The sequence below is a fragment of the Caretta caretta genome, chromosome 21 (assembly GCF_965140235.1).
Source record: "Caretta caretta isolate rCarCar2 chromosome 21, rCarCar1.hap1, whole genome shotgun sequence".
Classification (NCBI taxonomy): domain Eukaryota; kingdom Metazoa; phylum Chordata; order Testudines; family Cheloniidae; genus Caretta; species Caretta caretta.
The window spans coordinates 9946283-9969548 of record NC_134226.1 but is presented as its reverse complement, the minus strand read 5'-3'; the positions used below and the strand labels follow the sequence as shown (position 1 = coordinate 9969548).

Here is a 23266-nt window from a genome sequence, read left to right as displayed (position 1 = left end):
GAAGATGGGGACTCTAAATTCGAAGGCAACCTGCTTCATCTCCACCCAAGCTCCAGAGCAGAAACCAGCAGGGGGAGGTTAGTCTCTCAGGATTGCAGCCAGATGGCAGAGGATTAGGGAGTCTAGCCCTCGTGAGGGGGTGATGAGGCCAGCCCTCCTCCCATGCTGTACTCTGAACCCCAGCTTTAATCCTTCCAACCCCTACACAGCCTTTCCCTTCTCCCTAGCCCTCTTGGAGAAGTGCTGCAAGAGGAACCCGTGGGTCACAATCGAACCACCCTCGCAGGGCACATTTGAAGTCGGAGGAGGGAGGAGAAAAGAGGGTATAGCATACAGGAAAGACTCTCACGAAAGCTTATGCTCAAATACATTTGTTAGTCTCTAAGGTGCCACAAGTCCTCCTTTTCTTTTTGCGAATACAGACTAACAGGGCTGCTACTCTGAAACAAGTCACCCTCCAGGCACAGTCCAAACCTCCGGTTTGTTCCCAAGACACCTAGCAAGGAGTACCTGTCAGCTGGCATTGTCTTCTGAGCATTGAGATGCAAATGAGCATTCAGCAATTTCCTAAGCCCTGTTGATAAGTAAGCTGTGCATTCTTTTAGGTCTCTTCCCCTCCCAGCACCATTGTCACTTCGTTGTGGTGAATGATGGACTGTATTTCACACCTCTGTTGTTGAACTTCTGCCTCTGGAGACAATATGCTCTAAGGCTTGGAAAACAGGGATAGCCCTGGACTAGCTACTTATCCAACCCCTTTAAGGGCTCCACCCAAAACTAATTTAACATGGCTAACCAATACCAGATGGAAATAACCCATATATTATTAATTGAGGTACAACTTACACTAGGCCACACTGCCTTCCCAAATGTTTATCTTCAGCTACTGTACACCTCAACAATGAGGAGTCCTTGTGGCACCTTAGAGGCTAACAAATTTATTTGGACATAAGCTTTCATGGGCTATAACCCACTTCATCAGATGCATGGAGTGGAAAATACAGTAGAGTAGCTCCATTGAAGACACTGCAACCCTGATTTACAGCCACTGAGAATCTGGTCCAGAAGTGTGTACTAGTGCTGTAGTTCACAAACTTTATTGTTCAAATGACACCTTCGTGAAGAACTGATGTTTGAAGTACCCCGTGCACATTTAATCCTTTTGGTGCCCTCTTGGTTTAGGTCTTAATAGCGTTAATTAAGATATTTAGAGACAAATGAGTTTTGTATGTGGCTGGTGGAGATCTGCCTGGGGGAATTAGAAGAGAAGGGAGTTTGGCTAGGGGAGTCCGTTTGGGAGGGTTAGAGGACATGAGGTTTAGAGCAGGTTGGGAGTTTTTCACTGAAATGCTGTGACGTTTTCCAAGGAAAATGTGTCAGACCCAAGACTTGTCACAGCAACGAACAGGTTTCTAGGTCCAGGATGGAATTTCTGATAAAATTAGGGGGCGGGGTAGGAGCGGGGGTGGGAGGAGGATGGAGGGGGGGAATCATAAACTTGAACTAGGATTGCCCGTGACCCATCGTGCCCTAACCACTGTGCTCTTGGCTGTTTTAGGGCAGGTGAGTCACTTTTATTTATTTACTGTATTTATTATTTTGAAAACAAGTTCAGTTTGTCTGGGGGAAAGTTCTGAAATCCTGGAAAGATGGAAAAAAACCCACTTTCTGCCCAGGTCTAATGAGGTTAGGGTCAGGTGAGGGGGGTGGGGGAGAGTGTGTGTGTGTGTAAGTAAATAAATGGGCAGGGAAGGCTTAGGCTATGGCTACACTATGAGGCTTTTAGCGGCACTTGCAGTGTAGCTGCTGTTGGTCAGCCGGAGAGAGCTCTCCTGCTGACAAAAGACTCCCCCCCCAACCTGAGCAGCAGCGGCGTTGTCGGCAGGAGAGCGCTCTTGCCGACGAAGAAGGACACTTTTCGTCACTAAAACTTTTGTCGCTCGGGTGTGTGTGTGTGTGTGTTTTAACACCCCGAACAACAAAAGTTTTGCCGACAAAGTGCCAATGTAGACAAAGCCTCAAAGGGGAGCTAGGGAGGTGGGGGAATCTTGGGAAGGCTCCCAGCTCCCTGCCCAGGGAGCTTTGCCGGTCCCACTAAAGACCCTGGCCTCTTAGAAGAATCTTTCTGACAGGCCTTCTGTTGTGGACTCACAACTCTTTCCTCTTGGTTAGGGAATTCCACAACCTGCCTCCTTGGGGTGGGCTGTGACTCGGGCAGGCTCCCCCAGCCCACTAGTCTCTGTTCTAGTTCTAGAGTAACAGCCGTGTTAGTCTGTATTCGCAAAAAGAAAAGGAGTACTTGTGGCACCTTAGAGCACCCATCCCAGGGAGCCTGTCTCCTGACTTGATGCTCCCCTGTAATTCTCCTCTTCAAGCCGTGTGCCTCTCTCCTCCTGGGGGTCACCTAACAGCTGGGTTTTATCCTGTTGAGGAGGTAGACACCTGATCAACACCTCCCCCTCCCCGCTTCCTCAATTAGTCTGCTGCTCCTAAAAAGGGCCATGTCATGGAACAGGGGTTGGCTGGCCGCAGTCCCAGTACTTCCAGGGATAGACCACCCTGATACCATGTACCACTTCCAACAAGCTCACGTGCCACCAGTGGTACATGGACCACAGTTTGGAAACCCCTGCACTAGTGGACCGAGCAGGCGACTAGGAACTAGCAGTGTTTTCTTCCCAGCCCTGAAATCGACTTACCATGCAACTGCAGGCAAGCCCTCTGCGTGACTCAGTTTCGCCCACTGCAAAAGCTGAGTGAATACCCACCTGGCAGGCAGGTTCATAAAGTGTCGATAATGAGCTGTATACATGCTAAGCATTGTGAGTAGAGATTTGCACTCGCTGTAAAATTTAGGCCTGGGTTTGGGATGACTGGGCGTTCAGGGATTTGGGTTCTAATGAATTTTTAATTGTAGTTATTTTTTTAAGGGGATCTGTGAGATGATGAACAGGAGGAAATAGTAGCTCCAGAATAAAGAGAAATGGGAAACTAATAAGACCGAGGATAGGCACACTGTTTGGGTACATAGTGCACCTGAGAGGTGAAAACAGCTCCAACCTCTCCTGGGGATACAATGGCCATGTCTACACTAGGGCACTGAACCAGTTCAGTGCATCCGAGCTGGTTGGGCGGAACCATTTTAAGAGCTTGCCCTGCATCTGCGCTCCCGCATCGCTCTCAATCGTTGCGGTTGCAGTGCCTTCTGGGAAACTGTCCCCCAGTTTCTGTGACACAGCTCCCCGAAAGCAATGGATTGCAGCAGATTTTGAAAGGTCACCAGTGCGCTAGAAGTAGGACTGTTGGAACCAGTTGTGGGATGACGCCAGTGACGTCCATCCACACTGGGACTAAATGGTACAGACTGGAATGGTAACTAGCCTCGCTGAAGGCAAGTTCAGTCCAGATGGTGTCAGATGAGCATGCAGCCCGTGGAGGAGCACCTTTTTGTGTGGTCGTGAGGTGCTTCACAAGAGTGCTAGGGGAACCTCATTGTCTTGAGCATGATAAATTTCCCTCATGCGACAAGGCCAGGGAGAGAGAGCTGCCAGACTTGTGGGCGTGGGCGTGATCCTGTAGATGAAGGAGGAGCCTGAGGATGTATTTGAGGGAACTAATGCTATCCAGCCAGAGAGATCGAGGAACCTTGGTGTGGGTGGGGATTTTTGAGAGTGGATAGGGTGGGGAGGAGCCAGGAGGCTGTCAGATGTGCAGAGATAGGAAGGCGGGAGGCCAAGTGCTCAGAGGAGAAACTCTAGGTGAACTATAGAAGAATTATCTTGGGGCCTAAGACTGTCCCTCGAGGTGTGTAAGGATCCAAGGCCAAAGAACAGACCTTGAGTCTTCAGTTGTCTCCTCTAGCATCACCAGACTGGTCACAGCTTGCAGCTCCCCAGAGCCCTTCACTGAGCAATCCGGTTCACCCTGCCTACCGTTGTTTCTCCCTCTGCAGGGTAAACCTGATCCCCTCTCCCCAAGCTCCCCTCCACCATGGCCTCTGGGAACAGCAGCGACCCACCGGACCCTCGTCGGCGCAGGGGCAGCGAGGGGCGTAGGCAGTCGCTGAGACTCAATTCAGGTAACAAGGTCTCTATTACAAACTCGGGTTTAATGTGTCTCTTTTAAATTCCTTTCTGTTTTGATTATAATTCTTGAATCCTGTCAGGTTCCTTTAAAAAGTGGAGAGGGAGAGGTACATGGGCCGGTCAAGGTTTAATCTCTGGGGACTTGGTTTCAAATCTGTGGCAACACCGGCCAAGTCTTTGCTCAGACCAGGACTGAGGTGCACTGGTGGAGCGTGTTTGTGTGTGTCTCTGTCACGTGCCCAAGACTGGAATACCAGGGGGCTGCAGGACAGAAGTGAGATCACTGGCAGAGCACTGTGCGTGTGTGTGTGTGTGGGGGGGGGGGGGGGGGAGTCCAGGACTGGAATAGCAAAGGGAGCTGCAGGTCAGGATTGAAATGCGTTGGGGGCGGGGGCAGGACTGCAAGAGCAGTGGGATGCAGAGGATTGAGGTGCATTGGCAGAGTGATGGGTGGGAAGCTGACACAGCTCTTGCTTAGTTTCATTGCCATTATCTCCTCCCATTCCTATAGCCAAATGTACTCCATGTGAAAGAGACCCGTGCCAGGCCAGGCAATGCTTAATGGCTGTGCAGTTGAGTTGAGTCTGAGAACGTCAGCTGTTGGGTAAAATTGAACCCTGATGACTTTCCAAAAGGTGGCTTGTCACATCCACAGTAGCAGATTTATGGGGCAAAACATTGAAAATGTTCTGAGAACTGAGACCAAAACAAATCGAAAGGATCTGCTCCTCATGTCTGTCCCAAATGAATAGAATTCCTCGGCACTGCAACCTTTTAAGCATGGGTGACTCTTTAACCTGTTTTACAGGTAGACTTGTAAATAAGCGTGAGTCACTGCAGCTCTGTCAATAACACCACTTCAGTAACTACACCTAACTGTGTATGCAGTTCACATCCAGCTCAGAGCTGTTTTACTGTCATGATTATATTATTATTTGCATTGTGGTAGCATCTGGAGGCCCAGCTAGGTTCAGAATCCCATTGTTCTGTGTGCTGGACAAACGCATAATAAGGAAGTCCCTGCCTTACCGAAGTTTGTAAGGTATTAAAATAAAATAAAATAAAATCAAGGCAGTCCTTATGCAGAGCACGCATTGTAGCCAGAGGGATTTTGCTTGAATAAAAATTGTAGAATCAGGCTGTAAACTATAACCACATGTGTTATACACACACACACGCAATCTGAGTGGGATTCAGTGTTGGCCTCGCTCTGCTCCCAGTGAAGTCAAGAGGAAGCTCTGTCTATATTTACGTCCAGATATAACTTAGTGTTTGAAATTAACCTAAGTTCCCGTCTCAGGCAAAAACTGCATTGACGTCAATGCAAATGGAGCTATGTGTCTCCCTCAGAGGCATGCTGTGGGGTCACTGGGTGGATGAAAGTTTTAGTGACTGGTTTGGTTTAATTTTTTGGGTTCTGATTTTCCTCATGGTTCTTTGTCCATTTTCTTTTGCTGTTGATAGGGAGCTAAGGGATTTATCTGCTGCTCAGGAAAAAAAAATTCTCCCCCCAAGAGGATCACTCTGCACTACCAAATGTCTCTTAGGGCATGATCAGGGCTTCAGCATCCTTGCCTATCCTGGGTTGCTCCTGGCATGTCCCCTATGTTGTTAAAGCATCACTGGTTGCTTAAAAAAGGCACAGGAACTGAACTTGCTACAACTACCAGGTGAAGAAGAGGAACAAGCTAGGAAATATGGAAAGGATCCTGCGTAAATGGGAGCAAGATATTGTACCAGGGAAGAAGGATGGTCCATTGGTTAGGGCATTAGCCTAGGAGTCCGGAGTCCTCAGTTTCATTGCCTGCCCTGCCATAGACTTTGGAAAAGTATCTTAGTCCCTCTGTGTCATAATAGGGTAATACCTAACACAATAGCACTTGCCTATCTCAGAGGGCTGTTGCTAGGATAAATACAGTAAAGACTGCGAGGTGCCCAGACATTATGGTAATAGTGGCTTAGATAGATGAGCTAGAACTAGGTTCTTTTGTGGGCTTGCGAGGATTATATGTGTACTCTTCTTACTCTCATGTCTTTTTTTCTCTCCTCCCTTTTCTTTCAATTCCCCTAAGGAAATGATTGAGGAAAACTTTGTTTGTGTAGTATTATTGAGCTCCTATATGGAAAACTCCTATATGGAGTTCTCAAAGCACTTTACCAAGGAAGGTAAGTATCATTATCCATATTTTACAGCTGGGAAACAGAGACACAAAAGTTTAAGGTGACTTTCCCCAAGGACATTCAGTGAGTGAGTGAATGGAGTGAATGAATAAATTGGTTAGTCTCTAAGGTGCCACAAGTACTCCTTTTCTTTTTGCGAATACAGACTAACACGGCTGTTCCTCTGAAACCTGAATGGAGAGTGAATTTGTGTGGGGGGGTGGAGGGTGAGAAAACCTGGATTTGTGCTGGAAATGGCCCAACCTGATGATCACTTTAGATAAGCTATTACCAGCAGGACAGTGGGGTGGGAGGAGGTATTGTTTCATATTCTCTGTGTGTATATAAAGTCTGCTGCAGTTTCCACGGTATGCATCCGATGAAGTGAGCTGTAGCTCACGAAAGCTCATGCTCAAATAAATTGGTTAGTCTCTAAGGTGCCACAAGTACTCCTTTTCTTTTTGCGAATACAGACTAACACGGCTGTTACTCTGAAACCTGTCCAAAGTTCCTAATTTATGTCTGTCTATTTTAATAATTGCTCAGTAATATACATATAATAATGATTGCAGGATCGGGTCCTTAATTTATATACTTTTTAAGTCTTGGCAATAGGACCTTGCACTGAATGTGAAATGATCTGTATAAATAGTTGTTAACGTGGTATTGTTGTCAGACTTGCAATGACTCAATGACTTCCCCATTTACAAGGCCACCTGCAGAAAGGTTAAAAAGAGATGATGACCTGGTGTTCAAATCAGGGTTAATATTCTTCTGAATTCTACAGGCTTGGGACCAAAACCTGAACAGGATTTTCTATGTTTCTTCCAACCCTGCAAATCAGATTGCTGACACACCCAATAGGCATGTTCTGTAGGATTTTCCCACCAAGTTATATTTCTACTCCATAGATATAATCAGCGGGAAGTCAAATGAAATAAGGAATATACCCTAAATGAATCAATTCAATTGATGCACCGTCAGGCAGCAGTGTGGAAGATGGAAGTGCCGATCTTGGCTCAAAGGGCATCTGTAGTCCCATGGCTAAGGTATCACCTTAGATTTTGGGGACAGGAGCACCACAGCAGCCTGTAATATGCAACTGGTGCAGCAATCTGTATCCGTAGTTAAGGTCTGGGGAGGCTCTGGTGTCTAGGGCTTAAAACAGGAAACCAGGACTCTGCCAAATCCCTGTGGGGCCCCGAGCAAGTCACAGCTCTGTGCAAGGGGTGGCTTTTCCCCTTGACCAGACTGTGTTTGTCAAATCTGCATTTAAATGTACCCAGGGAGCCTTTGACATTAGCGCCTTGTTAGAGCGATAGGGGCTAGAGATGGCTGTAGATCCAGCTATAACTTAGCTAGAGCGAGGCTGGGTGAATAGGTCATGAACATTATTATTTATCATTCAGAGTGGCAGCCGTGTTAGTCTGTATTAGCAAAAAGAACGAGGAGGACTTGTGGCACCTTAGAGACTAACAAATTTATTTGAGCATAAGCTTTGGGTTTTAGCCCATGAAAGCTTATGCTCAAATAAATTTGTTAGTCTCTAAGGTGTCACGAGTACTCCTCGTTCTTTTTATTATTTATCATGTTTATTATGCTAGTGCCTAAGGGCCAGCCAAGAACAGGGGGGCCCCATTGTGCGAGGTGCTCTAGAAACAGAGTAGCAGACTGTCCCTGTTCTGAGCGGTTTACAGACTAAGCAGACACAACAGACAGGTGGGCGAACGAGCAGAACACACAAGCAGAGTGAACCATGTGATGGCAGTAAATGGCATGTTAATTCCATGGTGGGGGGAATTTAGGAGGGGATCAGCTAAATGGAAAGAAAAAGGAAGGGAAGGGGGTGAAAAGGACAGAGCAGGGGAAAAGAGGGTAAGAGGGGCAGGTGTGGTGTGAAGCTAAGGGGAGGGAGCGGGTTGGAGCAAGCAGCACAGGGCAGAGAAAGTCCAGTCTAAACTATAGACTGTTCCCTGATTCACAGGACTGGCCCCGCCATGGAAGGAGATGGGAATGGGAGGTGGGTACTTTTTTAATGAAAGCTGTTGGCTCCTATAGAAAGCAATGGAAAATGCAGGAAGAGGCCAGGCTGGCTGGGTCTGTTCCTGTCTGGTCATTTGTGTGACTGTGAGACAGGCTGACCCATACCAGCTTGCACTAGTTGTGGCTGCTGGGTGGGACACAAGGTTTGGGAATGAACTAGTCACCTTGCAAAGGCAGAAATGCCAGCCAACCGTCAGTATAATCTAACCGTTTTGCCTCAGAGGTCAGAATGATTGATCAGAGATCCAATCAGCCATAGATCCATCTGGAAGTGCGATGTTGTGGGTATAGCACAGGGCTGGGAGTTGGGACTTTGGGGTTCTGGCCACGGCTTTGCTACCAAATTGCTGTATGGCCTTGGGCAAGTCACTTGACCTCTTTGTGCCTCAGTTTTTCTATCTGTAAAATGAAGGTAATATGCAAACCATATTTGGGAGAGGTGAGGCATAACTCATTAATGTCTGTAACACCTTTTGGGATCCTTGGATGGAAGGGGCTATTCTTATCTAATCTGGCATCCCACCTCCAGGAATAGCCGAGACCCGCTGCTTTGGATGTGGTGGTTGAAGCCCACCCACATCATACCTGGGTCTAGAAAGACCATTTAAAAGTGGTTGGAAAATGGCCCAAATACCCATCCTTCACGTGACCATGCTGTGGAAACCAGCCTCAGGGAGATGATCCTGCTTATGCGTAAGGCTAAGATTTAGTCATGGGTATTTTTAATAAAAGTCATGGACAGGCCACAGGCTATAAACAAAAATTCATGGGCCGTGACCTGTCCATGACTTTTACCATAAATATCCCTGACTAAATCTTAGCTGCTCCGGGGGTTCCCGGCGACCAACAGCTGGCCCCTGCTCTGGTGATGGGGGCTGACTACCCTGGCCGCCCGCTGCTCCGAGGCTCCCAGAGACCACTGCTCAGGCAGCCTCCAGGACCACTGCAGCTGTCCCAGCAGCTGGCCCTGGGGTGGCTGGCCCCGGGACGGCCCTGGGGTCAGTCACACTGGCCGCTGCAGCAGTCATGGAGGTCCTGGAAAGTCACAGAATCCGTGACTTCTGTGACAGTCTCGCAGCCTTATTTATGAGCCATCTGATGGTCCCTTCTTTCTCTTAGCCTGTGAAGGACAGCAAAATAGGTCACCGCATGGTGCTCTCTTGGAGCACCCTGTGGAGTGGATGGAGGTCTGTTGCTGGGCAAAGGAGAGAGATCTGGCCAAGGTGTCTGCGCTGTGGGGCTAGCTATCCCTTCCCCCAACTCCCAGCTCTCTGATGCACAAGCAAGCAGGTTATTTCTGTCCTGTCAATTGGGGAAGCAGCATGTCCAGGCAAGATTTACGGGGCCCATCTACTACCATGCTGTAATACAACCGATTTCCCCCCTCCCCCAGGCCGTGCACCCCACTCTACGTCCAAGCGCTCTGCAGCGATATTAAGGCATGCTGTTTCCTGTGTCGGTTTGTTCTGCGGTGAACTCACTGGCAGAGGCAAATGAGTAAACACTTAGCACCTACCTCAGCGCAAGGGGAAGTGACCTGCCTGAGTCAGAGGCCGTGTGGGGACTGAAAAATATCCACCCACAACTGAAATCAAAGGTTGAACAGAGCAAGGTGAGCCTTCGGGCTGCAGCCCCAGGGCTTTGCTTACTCCTTGCTGTGCAGTTCTGTGACAGCCTGGCAGCTCTGGAGAAGGATGGCGATCGTCCCGCATTGCCATGCCAGCATGACTCAAGCCTGACCTGACCTGACCTGGAGGACTCTCCTCTAGAGTGAGAAGATGGATCAGTCCCCAGGGCTCATTCAATCCCTGGCCTCTGCTGAGATTGACCCTGATCAGGAGTCAGCTAGTGCCCCTGGTGGGTGGTGGGTTTTATGATGGGGACGCTTGTCCACTGGGAACTGAACTGAGACCCACCAAATTCATTTCACACAGACCGTTGCACATCTATCAGCTGGCAGCCACTTTACATTACTGTTGATGTGGGCTAGAGTCAATCTTTCACCTTCACATTACATTCCCAGCCCCCTGAGCTATCTAACTCCCCCCGTGGTGTTGCGCAGATTTCTAAAAAGCAGAGTTTGAAAATCACAGCGATGGTTTTAAGATATCAAGATGCAGCAAATATTGTCCCAACTTCTGCCGCCCCACCAAGGGAGAGCTAGCATACAGGGGAAACTTCCCCTTATGGCAAAGACAATTTGGCCCTCGCTCACTAAGATAGCTAGGCCAGAGGAGACGGTTCCATCCAGTACTTTGGAAGGGAAACCCCTTCCACTGTATACTTGCCAGACTCTTACTCGGTACCCCCTGAGTTGTATTTGGCATGATGTCGAATGAAACTGCTGGCCCACTTCTAATTTCACTTAAACCAGGGTTATTAATAATAAAGCACTTCACAAAGGAGGTCAGCATCATTGTCCCCAATTTAAAGATGGGGAAACTGAGGCACGGAGCAGTGGGGTGACTTTCCCAGGGCCACCCAGTTGGCTACTGGCGGAGTTGAGAATCAACCCAGCTCTCCTGAGTCCTAGTCCAGTGCTCTACTCTGGACAAAGAGTAACTCTGCTGGAGTCAGGGGGAGCCTGGATTTTCAGAGGTGCTGACCATCCTGCTGCAATGGGAGCTGCCGGTGCTCCGCAGTGGGGATTGAACTGGGGACTTCCAGAGCTACACATGTAGGGCTTTACACCTTAAGCTAAACAGACAGGGGCTGTAAGAGCCTCACACCCTGTGTGCATCTGGCACACACAACACTCTGCTCCTTGAAAAATTGGGCTTTGGAACTGCCTTGTTGTAAAGCCAGGGTGAGACCAGAAAAGGGCCCTGTCTTTTTTCAGATGTGATGGGAATTGCTTGATGGATTTGGGACCCTGTGACAAAAACCAGCTGCACGGGCTAGGGGATTTTTAGCGTCCGCTGGTATCTGATTGTGTTGCATCCATTGTCAGGGTGAGGTAAGCTGCAGCAGGTACAGTTTGGTCTGTAGCCGCGCTCTGATAACAGGGTGCTTTTCAGCCTTTGTATAAACAAATGCACCTTACAATTTAAGGCTTTGTCTACACTAGCACTTTTGTCGGTCAGGGGTGTGAAAAAACCACGCACCCCACTGACCGATATAAGTGTCACTGACAAAAGCGCCAGTGTGGACAGCAACATGTCATAGACTATCAGGGTTGGAAGGGACCTCAGGAGGTCATCTAGTCCAACGCCTTGCTCAAAGCAGGACCAATCCCCAATTTTTGCCCCAGATCCCAAATGGCCCCCTCAAGGATTGAACTCACAACCCTGGGTTTAGCAGGCCAATGCACAAACTACTGAGCTATCCCTCCCCCCCGCCTCTCTCCTGCTACCATTGCTACCGCGGCTCCTTGGAGGTGGTTTAATTATGCCATCGGGAGAGCTTTCTCCTGCCGGCATAAAGCAGCGGTACAGCTGGGCCGCTGTCAGGTCTGTAGCATCGACATGGCCTAAAAGACAATGGGGTAGATTCTTCCTCGCAGAGCATCTGTTTTGCACCACTCTGCAGGCAGACTGTAGCCTTGAAGCTGCCCCAGAGGATCACCCCAGTGCAAGGTGTGGGGCGTAGAGCCAGCGTAGGGGCTTTTATGCTGCTCCTGCTCCTCACTGCTGGCATAGCAAGGAAAATGGGTCTTGGCTACAGGGAAAGGGAGGTGGCCAGGATGCCCCCATGCCACATTGATCCCTGGCTGCAGTTTGATCCACAGGTAGCCAGCTGAAGTAAAGCAGGCTGGCTCTGCACTAGAAGGGGGATAGTGCGAAGGGGAGCTGAGTTTTAAGCCACCTTTGCACAATCCCCCTCTAAGCAGCACTCTGTGCAGAGCAACTGCATGCCAAGAATCTGACTCAGAATGTACTGGGAGCGGGTCATGACTTGGCCTATCTTTTTTTTTTTAAAGGGTGGAGGAGATTTCCAAATGATAGACCTGACGGTGTTACACTGATGTCGGGTAGCATTTGAAAAATATGTATTTCAAAAAGGTTATTTATACTGTTGGAGCACCTAGGACCCCAATCCTGGACCAGCTAGGGGCTGTACAAACACAGAACAAAAAGACGGGCCCTGTCCCAGAATACTTCTGTCCCTATGTTATTAGCAATACCATCTGGGGCTTTTAAAACAGAAAGTGGTTTTTTGTTTTTTAGCCTATCTCCTCCTTGCTGTTCATGCTGCTTGTTTACTTTTCTGTGTTTCATTGAAACTGTGAGTCAGTCAGTTTCGTTTTCTAGTTCCCCTTTGGCCAGCACTGCGCCCTTGCCTTCGACGTCCACACCGTCTGGGAATTGTTTACATCCAAATAAATCTGTTCTCGCTGAATCAAAAACAACGCCAGAAAGTATCAGGGTGTGTATGTGTTTGTCATTGCCCCCCCTCATCCATTTATTTACACAACCTACAGTTTATGTAACCTCACCATGTCTCTGACTCACTGTCTGCATCCATCTGTCCATTAGTCAATTACCCAGTTATCTAGTTCCCAGCCATAATTGTGTTATTGGCGTGATCTTGGGCTTGATTTCTCAGACTTGCTAAGGACCCACAAATCCGCCTGAAGTCAATGGGGACTGCAAGTGCTCTGCACCTCTGAAACTCATATGAATGGCCCATGTCCAGACCTGAGTTTAAATGTATATGGGCCCCGTACTCCACTGCTTTGCACCTTGTGTCGACATTTAGACTCTGATTCTACAAATGCTTATGCACGTACTTTATATTTAAGCAGGTGAATAGTCTTAATTGAGCCAATACCTTTGTCTTCACTAGGCAAAAAATTGTGCTGTTTAAAATGTTTATCCATAGCGTAGACAAGGCAATTTGTAATTTAACACAGATTAGCTGGTTGGGGTCAACCATAGGGACCCTGATCTATGCAATACTGGGCTTTATAAGGTGTCTATTACCACCGGTTTTTAAGAGCTGCGATGCTTAGCTGGGGGCTCCCTACATGGGGACATTCTGATTCTGGAATAGCTGTTATGGCAAATTTTCAAGTGGAGACAAGCCCTAACACAGGTCTCGTGTCCGCTAGATTTTTCCTTCCAGCATGGGAGCCATCAATGTCAAGAGAACACTAGCTGCCTGTCCGCACTGGTGCTCTTGCGGCTGATGGAGCTTAACCCATGATAGCAACAGCAGGGAAACGCTACCCCAGCCTTTGTTCTGTGGATCCAGCCACCTTTACCCAGTTGGCTCACTTTCTAAGCATGTGTGGGAGCCTGCTTTGTGTTTTTTTCCTTGCACAGTCAGCCAGGTGACATTCCTGCTCCGCATGTTATGCGTTGAGCCCAGAATACCTGGCGTTCCAAGCCGAGAGCTGTTTACAACCCTGACTCTGGAGAAGAAGAGGCTGTGTCCAGAAACAATCACAGGCTTATCCAAAACAACCCCTGCCCCCTACCTCCGGCTGAGCCTCAGACCCATCCTGCCGAGCTAGTGACTTATCTCTCCTGTCTTTGTTTGTTATCAAAGCAGAGGGTTTGGACTCCTGCTGGTGCAGAGCAGGGATGGGGATGTCTGGCAGGGTGAGCAGCAGCCGTTCTGCAGGGCAGCTCGGCTTCAGATGCATCACCTGGGTTTCAGCGAGGTTCCTGTTTTGCAGCAGCGCAGTTCTCTGGGGCTTTGGGAGTCAAGCGACTGGCCTGAAGTCGCACTAAAAGTCACCTCTGTGCAGAGGGGTCAGAACAAGGCCTGTGCCTGGCTCGAGTGCTCCAGAGAGACATTTCAGCCATGAGAAGGAAACATTCTTTGCCCCTGGTTTGATGCTAGAAATGTTGCTGAAGCCACATGGTGTGAGTGTGTGTGTGGAATTTAGTGGTTAAAGCATCTGAAGCAATGCTGTGTGAGAGCACGGCTTTCTTCCGGTTATTGTCACCAGGTCACACAAAGGACACAGAAACCCAGATGGTTTTACTTGCAGCTGCCAGACAAACTGGTGTAAGTGAGGTCAGACAGCAAGTGATTAAATAAGAAGGGACGGCACGAAAATGGCTTAGGCAAGCCTTCGTTGTCCACAATCACCTGGCGGATCTATACAACTGCACAAGAATCCTCGCAGGGAAAGTGGTGGCAGCCCCATTGCGTGGCTATTTTTAACTAGAGCAGACGTATTGTTAGGAAATACCCCATAGGGAACAATCCTGCAGTGGCTGCAGAGCAATGCCGGGCTGGGTTGATGGGTTGGCTCCCACATGCCAGACATTTATAGAATTCCGGTAACAATTCACATTGAATCATTCACACTTGCGAACAACAAGGCATATATATGGGCGGTATGGCCAACCTCAAGTGTTCAAAAATTATTATTGGCATTGGAGTCTCAGTCCTGGACCAGGACCCGATTGTGCCAGGCCTCTGCCCTCCCAAAAAAAACCACAAAAAAACAGAATGAGATTTTCAAAACTAATCAATATTGAATTCTTTTCATTTGCCTCCCAGTGTTTGAACTTGGCACATCTCACCTAACCTATTCCCTGCCATTGCAATGGGCTCTTGTATCAATGTACCTCAGTCTTTCCTGTTCTCTGCCAGCGGCACATGATGGTTTAGACTTCGGAGGACTGAAATGTTTTAATTTAACTCATTATTGGGCTCTTTACAGCAGTATCTGGGTGAAATGCAATGGTCTGTGATGTGCAGGAGGTCAGGCTAAGTGATCTAATGGTCCTTTCTGACAGTAAGCTGTATGAAAAGAAGGATTAATGCCCTTGTATGAGGCACTGGTAAGACCTTGTCTGGAATCCTGCGTACAGATTGGGTGCAAGAAAGATGAATTCAAACCAGAACAAGTGCAGAGAAGAGCTATTAGGATGATCAGGGGAATGGAGGGCCTAGCTTATGAGAGGAGCCTGGAAGAGCTTGGCTTGTTTAATGAATCAGTAAGGCTGATGGTGCTAGGATTACTCTCTATAAATACCAGGGAGGATGCAGTTATTTAAGCGGAAGGATGTTTTTGGGACAAGAACAAATGGACGTAAACGGGCCATGAGCAAACTGGGGCTGGGAATTAGAAGAAGGTTTCTAACCATCGGAAGGGTGAGGTTCTGGGACAGGCTCCCACTAGGAGTTAGTGGGAAGGGGGAAGGGCTAAGCAATTTAATTTGTTTTGAGAGCTGGACAAATTTATGAGCCTGATTTTATGATGGGGTTGTTTGTGATGGTGTGGGGAGCACTCAGCAGCCCTCGGGCTCACTTCTGGTTTATGTCTTATGTTTCTAAAACCTCATGCTTCAGGGTTTCAGCCAGACTTGAGCAGGGGTCAGGAAGGAATTTTGCTCCCCACGCTCCAGTGTATTCTGGGAGGGTTCCCCCTTCCTTTGAGGCACCAGAGATGGGCACAGCTGGAGATGGGACATTGGACTGGAAGAACCACGGTTCTGAGGTGGCACTGAGCATCCTCTGTCTTGGGTGCTTGGCTGGCTGGTTCTTGCTCATGTGCTCAAGGTCTAACTGATATGTGGGGTCAGGAAGGAATTTCTCCCCAGGTCAGCTTGGCAGTGAACTTGGGTTGTTGTTTTTTTCACCTGTCTCTGCAGTATGGGGCACAGGTTATCTGCCAGGATTATCTGGGGGTCTCTCAATCTTTCGCTGCCATTGTCGAGGCCTTGGGCATTGATATACTTCTGTCCCTCCTGTTCTCTGCCTGTGGCTCATAATAGTCTAGTCTCCTGGGAGCTGTAATACTTTGGTCTTATTCTGGTTGTTTGGTCAGTGTGCAGGTGCAGGGTGTGTTGGTGGCCCATGCTACAAAGGAGATCAGACTGCATGATCTAGCGTTCCCATTTGGCCATAAACTCTCTGACTAGTTCTCTGAAACAGTTAGGAATCTTCATTTTCAAGCTTTTCTCCACAAACACAAAGGCCATAAACTATTTTTTTTTTTTACATCATCACCTGACTCCAGCAGCTGGGTCTTTAAGAATGACATCAACTATTGTGAAACCTGTGATAAAATCATGAGAATTGGCATCGCTCCCCAGGGATAAAAATTCTCCAGTACGTCTCATTTTCCGAAAGCCACTCATAAGAAAAAAGAAAAGGAGTACTTGTGGCACCTTAGAGACTAACCAATTTATTTGAGCATAAGCTTTCGTGAGTCACAGCTCACTTCATCAGATGCATAAAGTTTTGCATAAAGTGGAAAGCTTTATGCATCCGATGAAGTGAGCTGTAGCTCATGAAAGCTTATGCTCAAATAAATTGGTTAGTGGAAAACTTTATGCATCCGATGAAGTGAGCTGTAGCTCACGAAAGCTCATGCTCAAATAAATCGGTTAGTCTCTAAGGTGCCACAAGTCCTCCTTTTCTTTTTGCGAATACAGACTAACACGGCTGCTACTCTGAAACCACTCATAAGAAAGTTTGCTTTGGTTTGTTTGTGTGGGTGCATGTTTGTGTAAAAAGCAATAAAGCATGAAGCTAACACTTTTGAAGTTGACCACTGAATTTGTTTTGGCAGCCTCTAGGGCTTTTCTCAGTGCCTGACTTCGGACACCTTGGGGCCGGGATTTTCAGAGGTTCTGAGCACCTGCAGCTGCAGTTGAAATCAGTGCGAGCTGTGGGTTCTCAGCACTTCTGAAAAATCCAAGTCTCAAGTCAAGAAGCCAAAAAACAGGCTGTCCGAGATGTGACTGCATCGTATCTGTTTGAATTCCTCTCCTTCTGGAGCGTGCTCTGTGCATGTAACTTGGGGTGGGAGCCCCATGGTCTGTGGTTGTATCTTTGACATGGGAGTCCTCCTGTTTTTAAGGGTCTCCCAGTTAGCCCTCGACTTGTTTTGTTTTGAATGTCTCTAATTTTCTTACCCTATTTGCCACTGATACGTACCCTCCAAGGTCCAAGTTCAGCCCTCATTCGATCCTGTAGCGAGGCTTGTTGCTAAGGCCTTGTCTAACTTAAAAAATGGCACTGGTTTAGTTATATGGGTACAAAGTCCTGTGTGGAAATGCTTATTTCAGTTTGAGTGGCTTTATTACGGGAGACAGTATGGGGACAGTGGAGAGTGCACTGGACAGGGACTCAGGAGACTTGGGTTCTGTTCCTAGCTGTGTCAGTGGCCTGCTGGGTGAACCTGGGCAAGTGATGTCCCTACTCTGTGCCTCAGTTTCCCCATCTGTAAAACAGGGATGATAATACTGACCTCTGTATGAGAGAGAGAGAGATGAAAAGCATATCTGAGTATTATAATTTCAGTTCATTTTAAACCCCTTTCTAATTGACTTCAGCTAAACTGAAACAACACTGGGTCAGGCCAGAGTAAGGGCAGCCCGACCGCCTTTGGCACTGGTTTAATTTAATCAAACTGGTGCAGCTCTGCATGGAGGGCAAGCCCGGCCGGTGTTTCACGTGGCATCTGGCAGTGCTTCAAGCCTCAGAGGGCTCCTCTGCTGGTTTGTAGAGCCCCCAAAGCACAGCAGGCCTGTGCAGACCAATCTGCAGAGCCAGTCCCTGGTGCGAAGGGCGTGCTGCCTAAGGAGCACAGTGATCATTTGGTCCATCAGAATGACAGAGAATGCAGCAGAACAGGGGTTAGTGCCGTGGGGACACACTGTCTCAAAGGATATGGGGGAGGCCACACAGGTTCCCCAGTGTTTTAAGATAAGGAGGGGTTTCCTCACTCCTGCGCACCCTGGGGAGCTGTCTGCCTGACCCTGCCAATCCTTGTCTCTCCCTCAGAAGATCAGGTGGCCCAGGAGACTGAGGAGGTGTTCCGGAGCTATGCCTTCTACCGCTACCAGCAGGAGAGGGAAGAGGGTGGAGGGGAGGTGCCGATGGACCCTGAGATTGCAGAGATCCAGCAGGAGCCGGGCAGGTAAAGCTCTTCCCATTACAGGCTGAATCGCACGTCCCCCAACACAATCCATGTTCAGGGTGGGATACGCACCCTATTTGTGGCCTGACCCTGCATCCTCCTGGCCCTGCTTGGAAGTTGGGCCCATTGCTAATGCTTTCCATCCTCTTGGCAGCACCAGCAACCAGGTGGGTAGGCGCCTGGCCATCATCGGAGATGACATCAACATGCGGTATGACGCAGAGTTCCGGAACATGCTGAAGACCCTGCAGCCCACGAAGGACAATGCCTACGAGTACTTCACTAAGATAGCCTCCAGGTAAGGCAGCCAGCTCCCCGCACTCCCAAGGATCGCTGGTGATGTTGCAGAGAGGGTCCGACTGGCACGCAGGGTGAAAAATCAGAGGAGCGAAAATTGGCATTGTTTTACCCAAGCTCTGCCCGCAATGCCAGGACAGCTGGCACCCAAATTCTGCCCCCAAGCCCAGCCCACAGCCCCAGAGAAGCTGGTATCAGTCGTGAACCAGTTCACAAGGGAAGGCTGGCGTTTCATGAAGCAGTGTCTGAAATAAGCCCGCGTTTTCCGCCTGTCTGCTCTTGCGCCTGTCATCCATGTCAGATGTTGGCAGCGTGTAAATGGGTCTTCGGTCCCATTTTAAATGCACTGGCAGTCCTTGCACGTGCTAGTGAGCATGCAGAAGGATGGATGGCCTGCTGGCCTCCTGTTGTGAAAATCTACCCCATCACTCTCAAGCCTAATCATGACAACTAAACGCCAGTTGAGCGGGCAGAGCTGTGGGGCCTGGCTCTCCTCTCTGTGACATCAGGAGGGAGTTTACCAATGTCTGGAGTTACATTGGTATAAAACCAGCATGAGAAGGGAATATAGTCACTGTTTCATTCCTGGGCAGCCCTGCGTCAGCCCCCATTGGGAAGGTTTTTCTTCACAGTCAGAAAGGCTTGACGGTTAAAAGCGCAGGGCCTGATTTCCAGTCTGTGCTAAGCAAACACAGCTTCAGGCAGCAGGCCCTGCAGGGGCTCAGTGCCTCTGACAATCAGCCTTGAACCGGCTCAGTCCAGCCTTTGACCTTAGGTACCATGCAGGCCTCGTTACTCCGCAGTCTCTTAAGGAAGGTGTTGTCTGTCCGTCCTCTGGGGTGTGGGTGTGTGAAAAGTGAAAGCAGAGAGTCTGAGGAGTTGGGACTCTGATCATCTAGCTTGCTCGTTCTCAGCGGGAGGAGAGTCCCTCTCAGAGGTCAGTGGGTGGAGAGGGAGCCTGGTCTGGTAGTGCAGAAAACGCACAAGGCTAGATCTTCCCATGTGATCCTCCCAGCTCCTCGGGCTGTGCAAAAGGGGCTGGATTCTGGCTGTAACTGACCATCCCTGTGTGAACTCTGAGCTGGCAAAAAGCTGGTGGCGCTGGCTTCTGGGCTGGGCATGCTCCACCCCTGTGGAGGGGGAAGGGCAGAGCTCCACTTTGTTACAACAGTCCTCAGTCTCCCAGGCTGCTGTAACTCACACCAGGACTGGCATAGACCCTCTCATCGGTTCCCGGTGCCCCTTATGCTGAGAAGAGCTTGGACGCAGGGGAGAAGCCTGCTCCCTCTGTCTAAAACCGAGCAACGGACCCGCAGTGCCCGGAAACCTTCCGATTTCAAGAGCAGCCCGATGCACTTGGCGCGTTGACTAATGCATGCTGTGTTGAAATGGCTGCAGAGATGCAGGGGGATCGGGGCAGCTTCCTAGAGTGCTGGATTCCGTGCAGTCCAGTGGCCCCACCTGCCCTTTAGATGTCCCTCCCATATCAGAGAGGAGATAGAGGAAAGCGCTTCACCCCTCAGCTGCTACTGCTTGCCTGGCCACAGGTGAGGTGGCTTACCCCGGCGTGAAGGGGAAGACAGCAGGTATGTCTGGTGAACCCAAAGCTTGCTGGCAGCAGGGAAAGGCCCCTGAGGAGACTGTGGTTCCCCTCCCACTTGCCCGCCGGCTATCTCCCCTATTTTGTGGTAGCCCCTAGAGGCTAGCCAGGTCATGACCTCATTCTGTCTAGGTACTGTCATGCCCTGCATTGCCACAGTATCCGAGCACCTCACAACCACCAATGGATTCTATCCCTGCAGGCCCCCTGCGATGGGGGGAAGGCTTAGCTCTGTTTCGCAGATGGAGATCAGAGGCACAGAGAAGATGAAGCAATTTGCCTAAGGCTGAGCTGGGATTGAAACTTGAGGCCCAGTCTAATTCCCAATCCACTTCCTCCCTCGTTAGGCCAGGCCTTGTACAAATGATAGCCCAGTGTCTTGACGCTGACAGGCTCCACACCAACGCCCCTCTCCTAGCCTTCCCCCTGGGCACACACTGTACATTGCCTAACTGTCTCTTCTGTCCTTTCTTCCTGCTCCCTTTCTTCGGGAAGCCACGCTTTGCCATCCTGAGGCGGGTAACGCACAGCAAACAGGTAAATTAACCTCTGTCACTCACTCTCCATCCTGCCTTTTCAGTGTTGTTCCTTCCTCCGTCTCCACTAACTCGCCTCTTGCCATGACATGCTCTGGAAGGCCCCCGTCTGCACTCTGAAGAGCCTTATCTTTATGCTGTGGGTCGGGACAGATACCTGCATTAGAACAGTTTCTCTGCAGCAGTGCGAACAGAAATAGACATGACAGGCACCCAGGTTAAAACCCAGGGCCTGATTCTTGTCACACATACTCTGGTGTAAATCAGGAGTAACTCAGTATAGTGACACTGGTACGAAACCCCATATAAACGGCAGTTGTTTGTATGCACCTGGAAGCTCAGATCAGGACTGGGACCCCATTGGGTTGAAGCTGCATGGATATATGTTGGAAGTCCATCCTTGCCTTAAGGGGCTGGCAGGCTAAAGTGAGATCAGAATCCAGCCCTGTGGGAGGTATTTAATTTTAATGCATCCAGGCGAAGAAAAAATCATGTCCTAATATGCCTGGGCCACTGTCCGGTTCAAACCTGCATATCTCTGTTGCATAGATAAAGCCCCAGGGCGAATGTGTTCCTTCCAGGATAGCTACAGCTCACAGAGTGCAAACTGTTAGTGGTTGTGGTTGAGCGTGTGGGAGAGCAGAACTACGCAGTTAGTTGTGTTTGTTTTTCACCACTAAGCTGTTACTAAATTTGTTTGGGTAGGATTCAGAGTAACAGCCGTGTTAGTCTGTATTCGCAAAAAGAAAAGGAGTACTTGTGGCACCTTAGAGACTAACCAATTTATTTGAGCATGAGCTTTCGTGAGCTACAGCTCACTTCATCGGATGCATAAAGTTTTGCATAAATTGGAAAACTTTATGCATCCGATGAAGTGAGCTGTAGCTCATGAAAGCTTATGCTCAAATAAATTGGTTAGTCTCTAAGGTGCCACAAGTCCTCCTTTTCTTTTTGGGTAGGATGTAGCTTGAGGGCCCAGAGTGCTCCAGATGTGCAGAGGACACGCCTGTGAACCCCTGGACATTCCACCAGCTGCAGGGTAACGTGAATGGACGGAGAAGCCCAACAGGGGGCGGCAGAGCACCAGAGCCAACGTGTCGTGGTTTTTTTTTTAACCAGGAGGTTTGGTTCTGTTACAGCTTGTTTGACAGCGGCATTAACTGGGGCAGGGTGATTGCGCTGCTGGGGTTCGGTTACCGGATGGCGATTCATGTGTACCAGCTCGGGGTGACCGGCTTCCTCCGGAGCATCGCTCGCTACGTGGCAGAATTCGTGCTCCGCAACCGCATCGCCCAGTGGATTGCCGACCAAGGAGGATGGGTAAGTGAGCCTGGCTTTTCTTCTCTGCTGGGCGCCTGGGCTGAGCTAGGGTCAGCATGATTCCTCGCTTAGCTGGGCTTGTGAGCAGTGTTGCTGGTCAAATTGAGTCAGAGGACCTTGCAGCTGAGCTCTGACCAGTTCGGGGTACCGTGACGCAGAGGGGGAGGCCTCAGAATGCAGCCAGCTGTGGGGATGCTTCAGGACTTAGGCCAAAATGTTCAAACTTGGAACCTAAGATTAGGTACTTAATCCACACTTAAACACCAGTATCTGTTTATCTACGGTACTTACATGGCCTCCATCTCCATGATATTTGGGCACCTCACAAACTTTTCCATATTTATCTTCGCAACACCTCCGTGTAGCAGGCCAGTGATATTATCTCCACTGTACAGGTGGGAAACTGAGGCACTGAGAGGCTAAATGACTTGCCTAAGGTCACACAGGGAGCCTGTGGCAGAGCAGGGAATTGAACCGGGGCCCTAGTCTAGTACCCTAAGCACCCTCCCTGTGTGTACAAGCAACCCAGTTCTTAGGAGGTCTAGCCAGCCACAGCTCCTGTTGTCTCCGGTGGGAGTTGAATGTGCTCAGCAAATCACACCCTGCTTGTTTAAAGCTGGACATCTGAAAAAAGAGGCACTCCAAATTTGAGGGCAGTGTAGAAAGTGTAGCTCTGAGTGAGGTCCTTCCCCTGCCACATTAGTGAGTGTCCGATAATAGAAGAGATGAGAGCCATATCCCCTTAGGAAAGGGATAGATAATAAGATGGAAAATATCATAATGCCACTATATAAATCCATGGTTCACCCACACCTGCATACAGTTCTGGTCACCCCATCTCAAAAAAGATATATTAGAATTGGAAAAGGTACAGAGAAGGGCAACTAAAATGATTAAGAATATGAAACAGCCTCCGTATGAGGAGAGATTAAGAAAACTGGGACTTTTCAGCTTGTAAAAGAGACAGCTAATGGGGGTGGGATATGATAGAGGTCTGTAAAATCCATGGATGGTGTGGAGAAAGTGAATAGGGATGTGTTATTTACCCCTTCTCGTAACACAAGAAACAGAGAATCTAATTCTTGTGTTACGAGAAGGGGGAAATGAAATTAGGAGGCAGCAGTTTTAACACAATCAAAAGGAAGTACTTCTTCATGCCATGCACAGTCAACCTGTGGAACTCCTTGCCAGGGGGATGTTGTGAAGGCCAAAACTATAGTGGGGCTCAAAAAAGAATTAGATAAGTTCATAGAGGATAGGTCCATCGATGGCTATTAGCCAAAATGGTCAGGGATGCAACCCCATGCCCTGGATGTCCCTAGCGCTGATTGCCAGAAGCTGGGAAAGGATGACGGGATGGATCCCTGCCTGTTCTGTTCAGTCCTTCTGAAGCATC

At 49.0% G+C, this 23266-nt stretch overlaps 1 protein-coding gene across 2 annotated transcripts in view; it reads left to right on the top strand.

The window, feature by feature from the left end:
• Positions 1–23266, top strand: part of BAK1 (BCL2 antagonist/killer 1) — a 37341-nt gene that overhangs the window by 6847 nt on the left and 7228 nt on the right. The window contains exons 2-5 of one of the 2 annotated variants that reach the window (XM_048826771.2): positions 3953–4078; positions 17985–18117; positions 18272–18415; positions 21690–21870. In XM_048826771.2, coding sequence (XP_048682728.2) covers positions 3991–4078; positions 17985–18117; positions 18272–18415; positions 21690–21870 — 546 coding nt within the window. In that variant the 5' untranslated portion in view covers positions 3953–3990. Of the gene's footprint in view, positions 1–3952; positions 4079–17981; positions 18118–18271; positions 18416–21689; positions 21871–23266 lie in introns of both variants that reach the window. The other variant, XM_048826770.2, reaches the window with a different exon arrangement.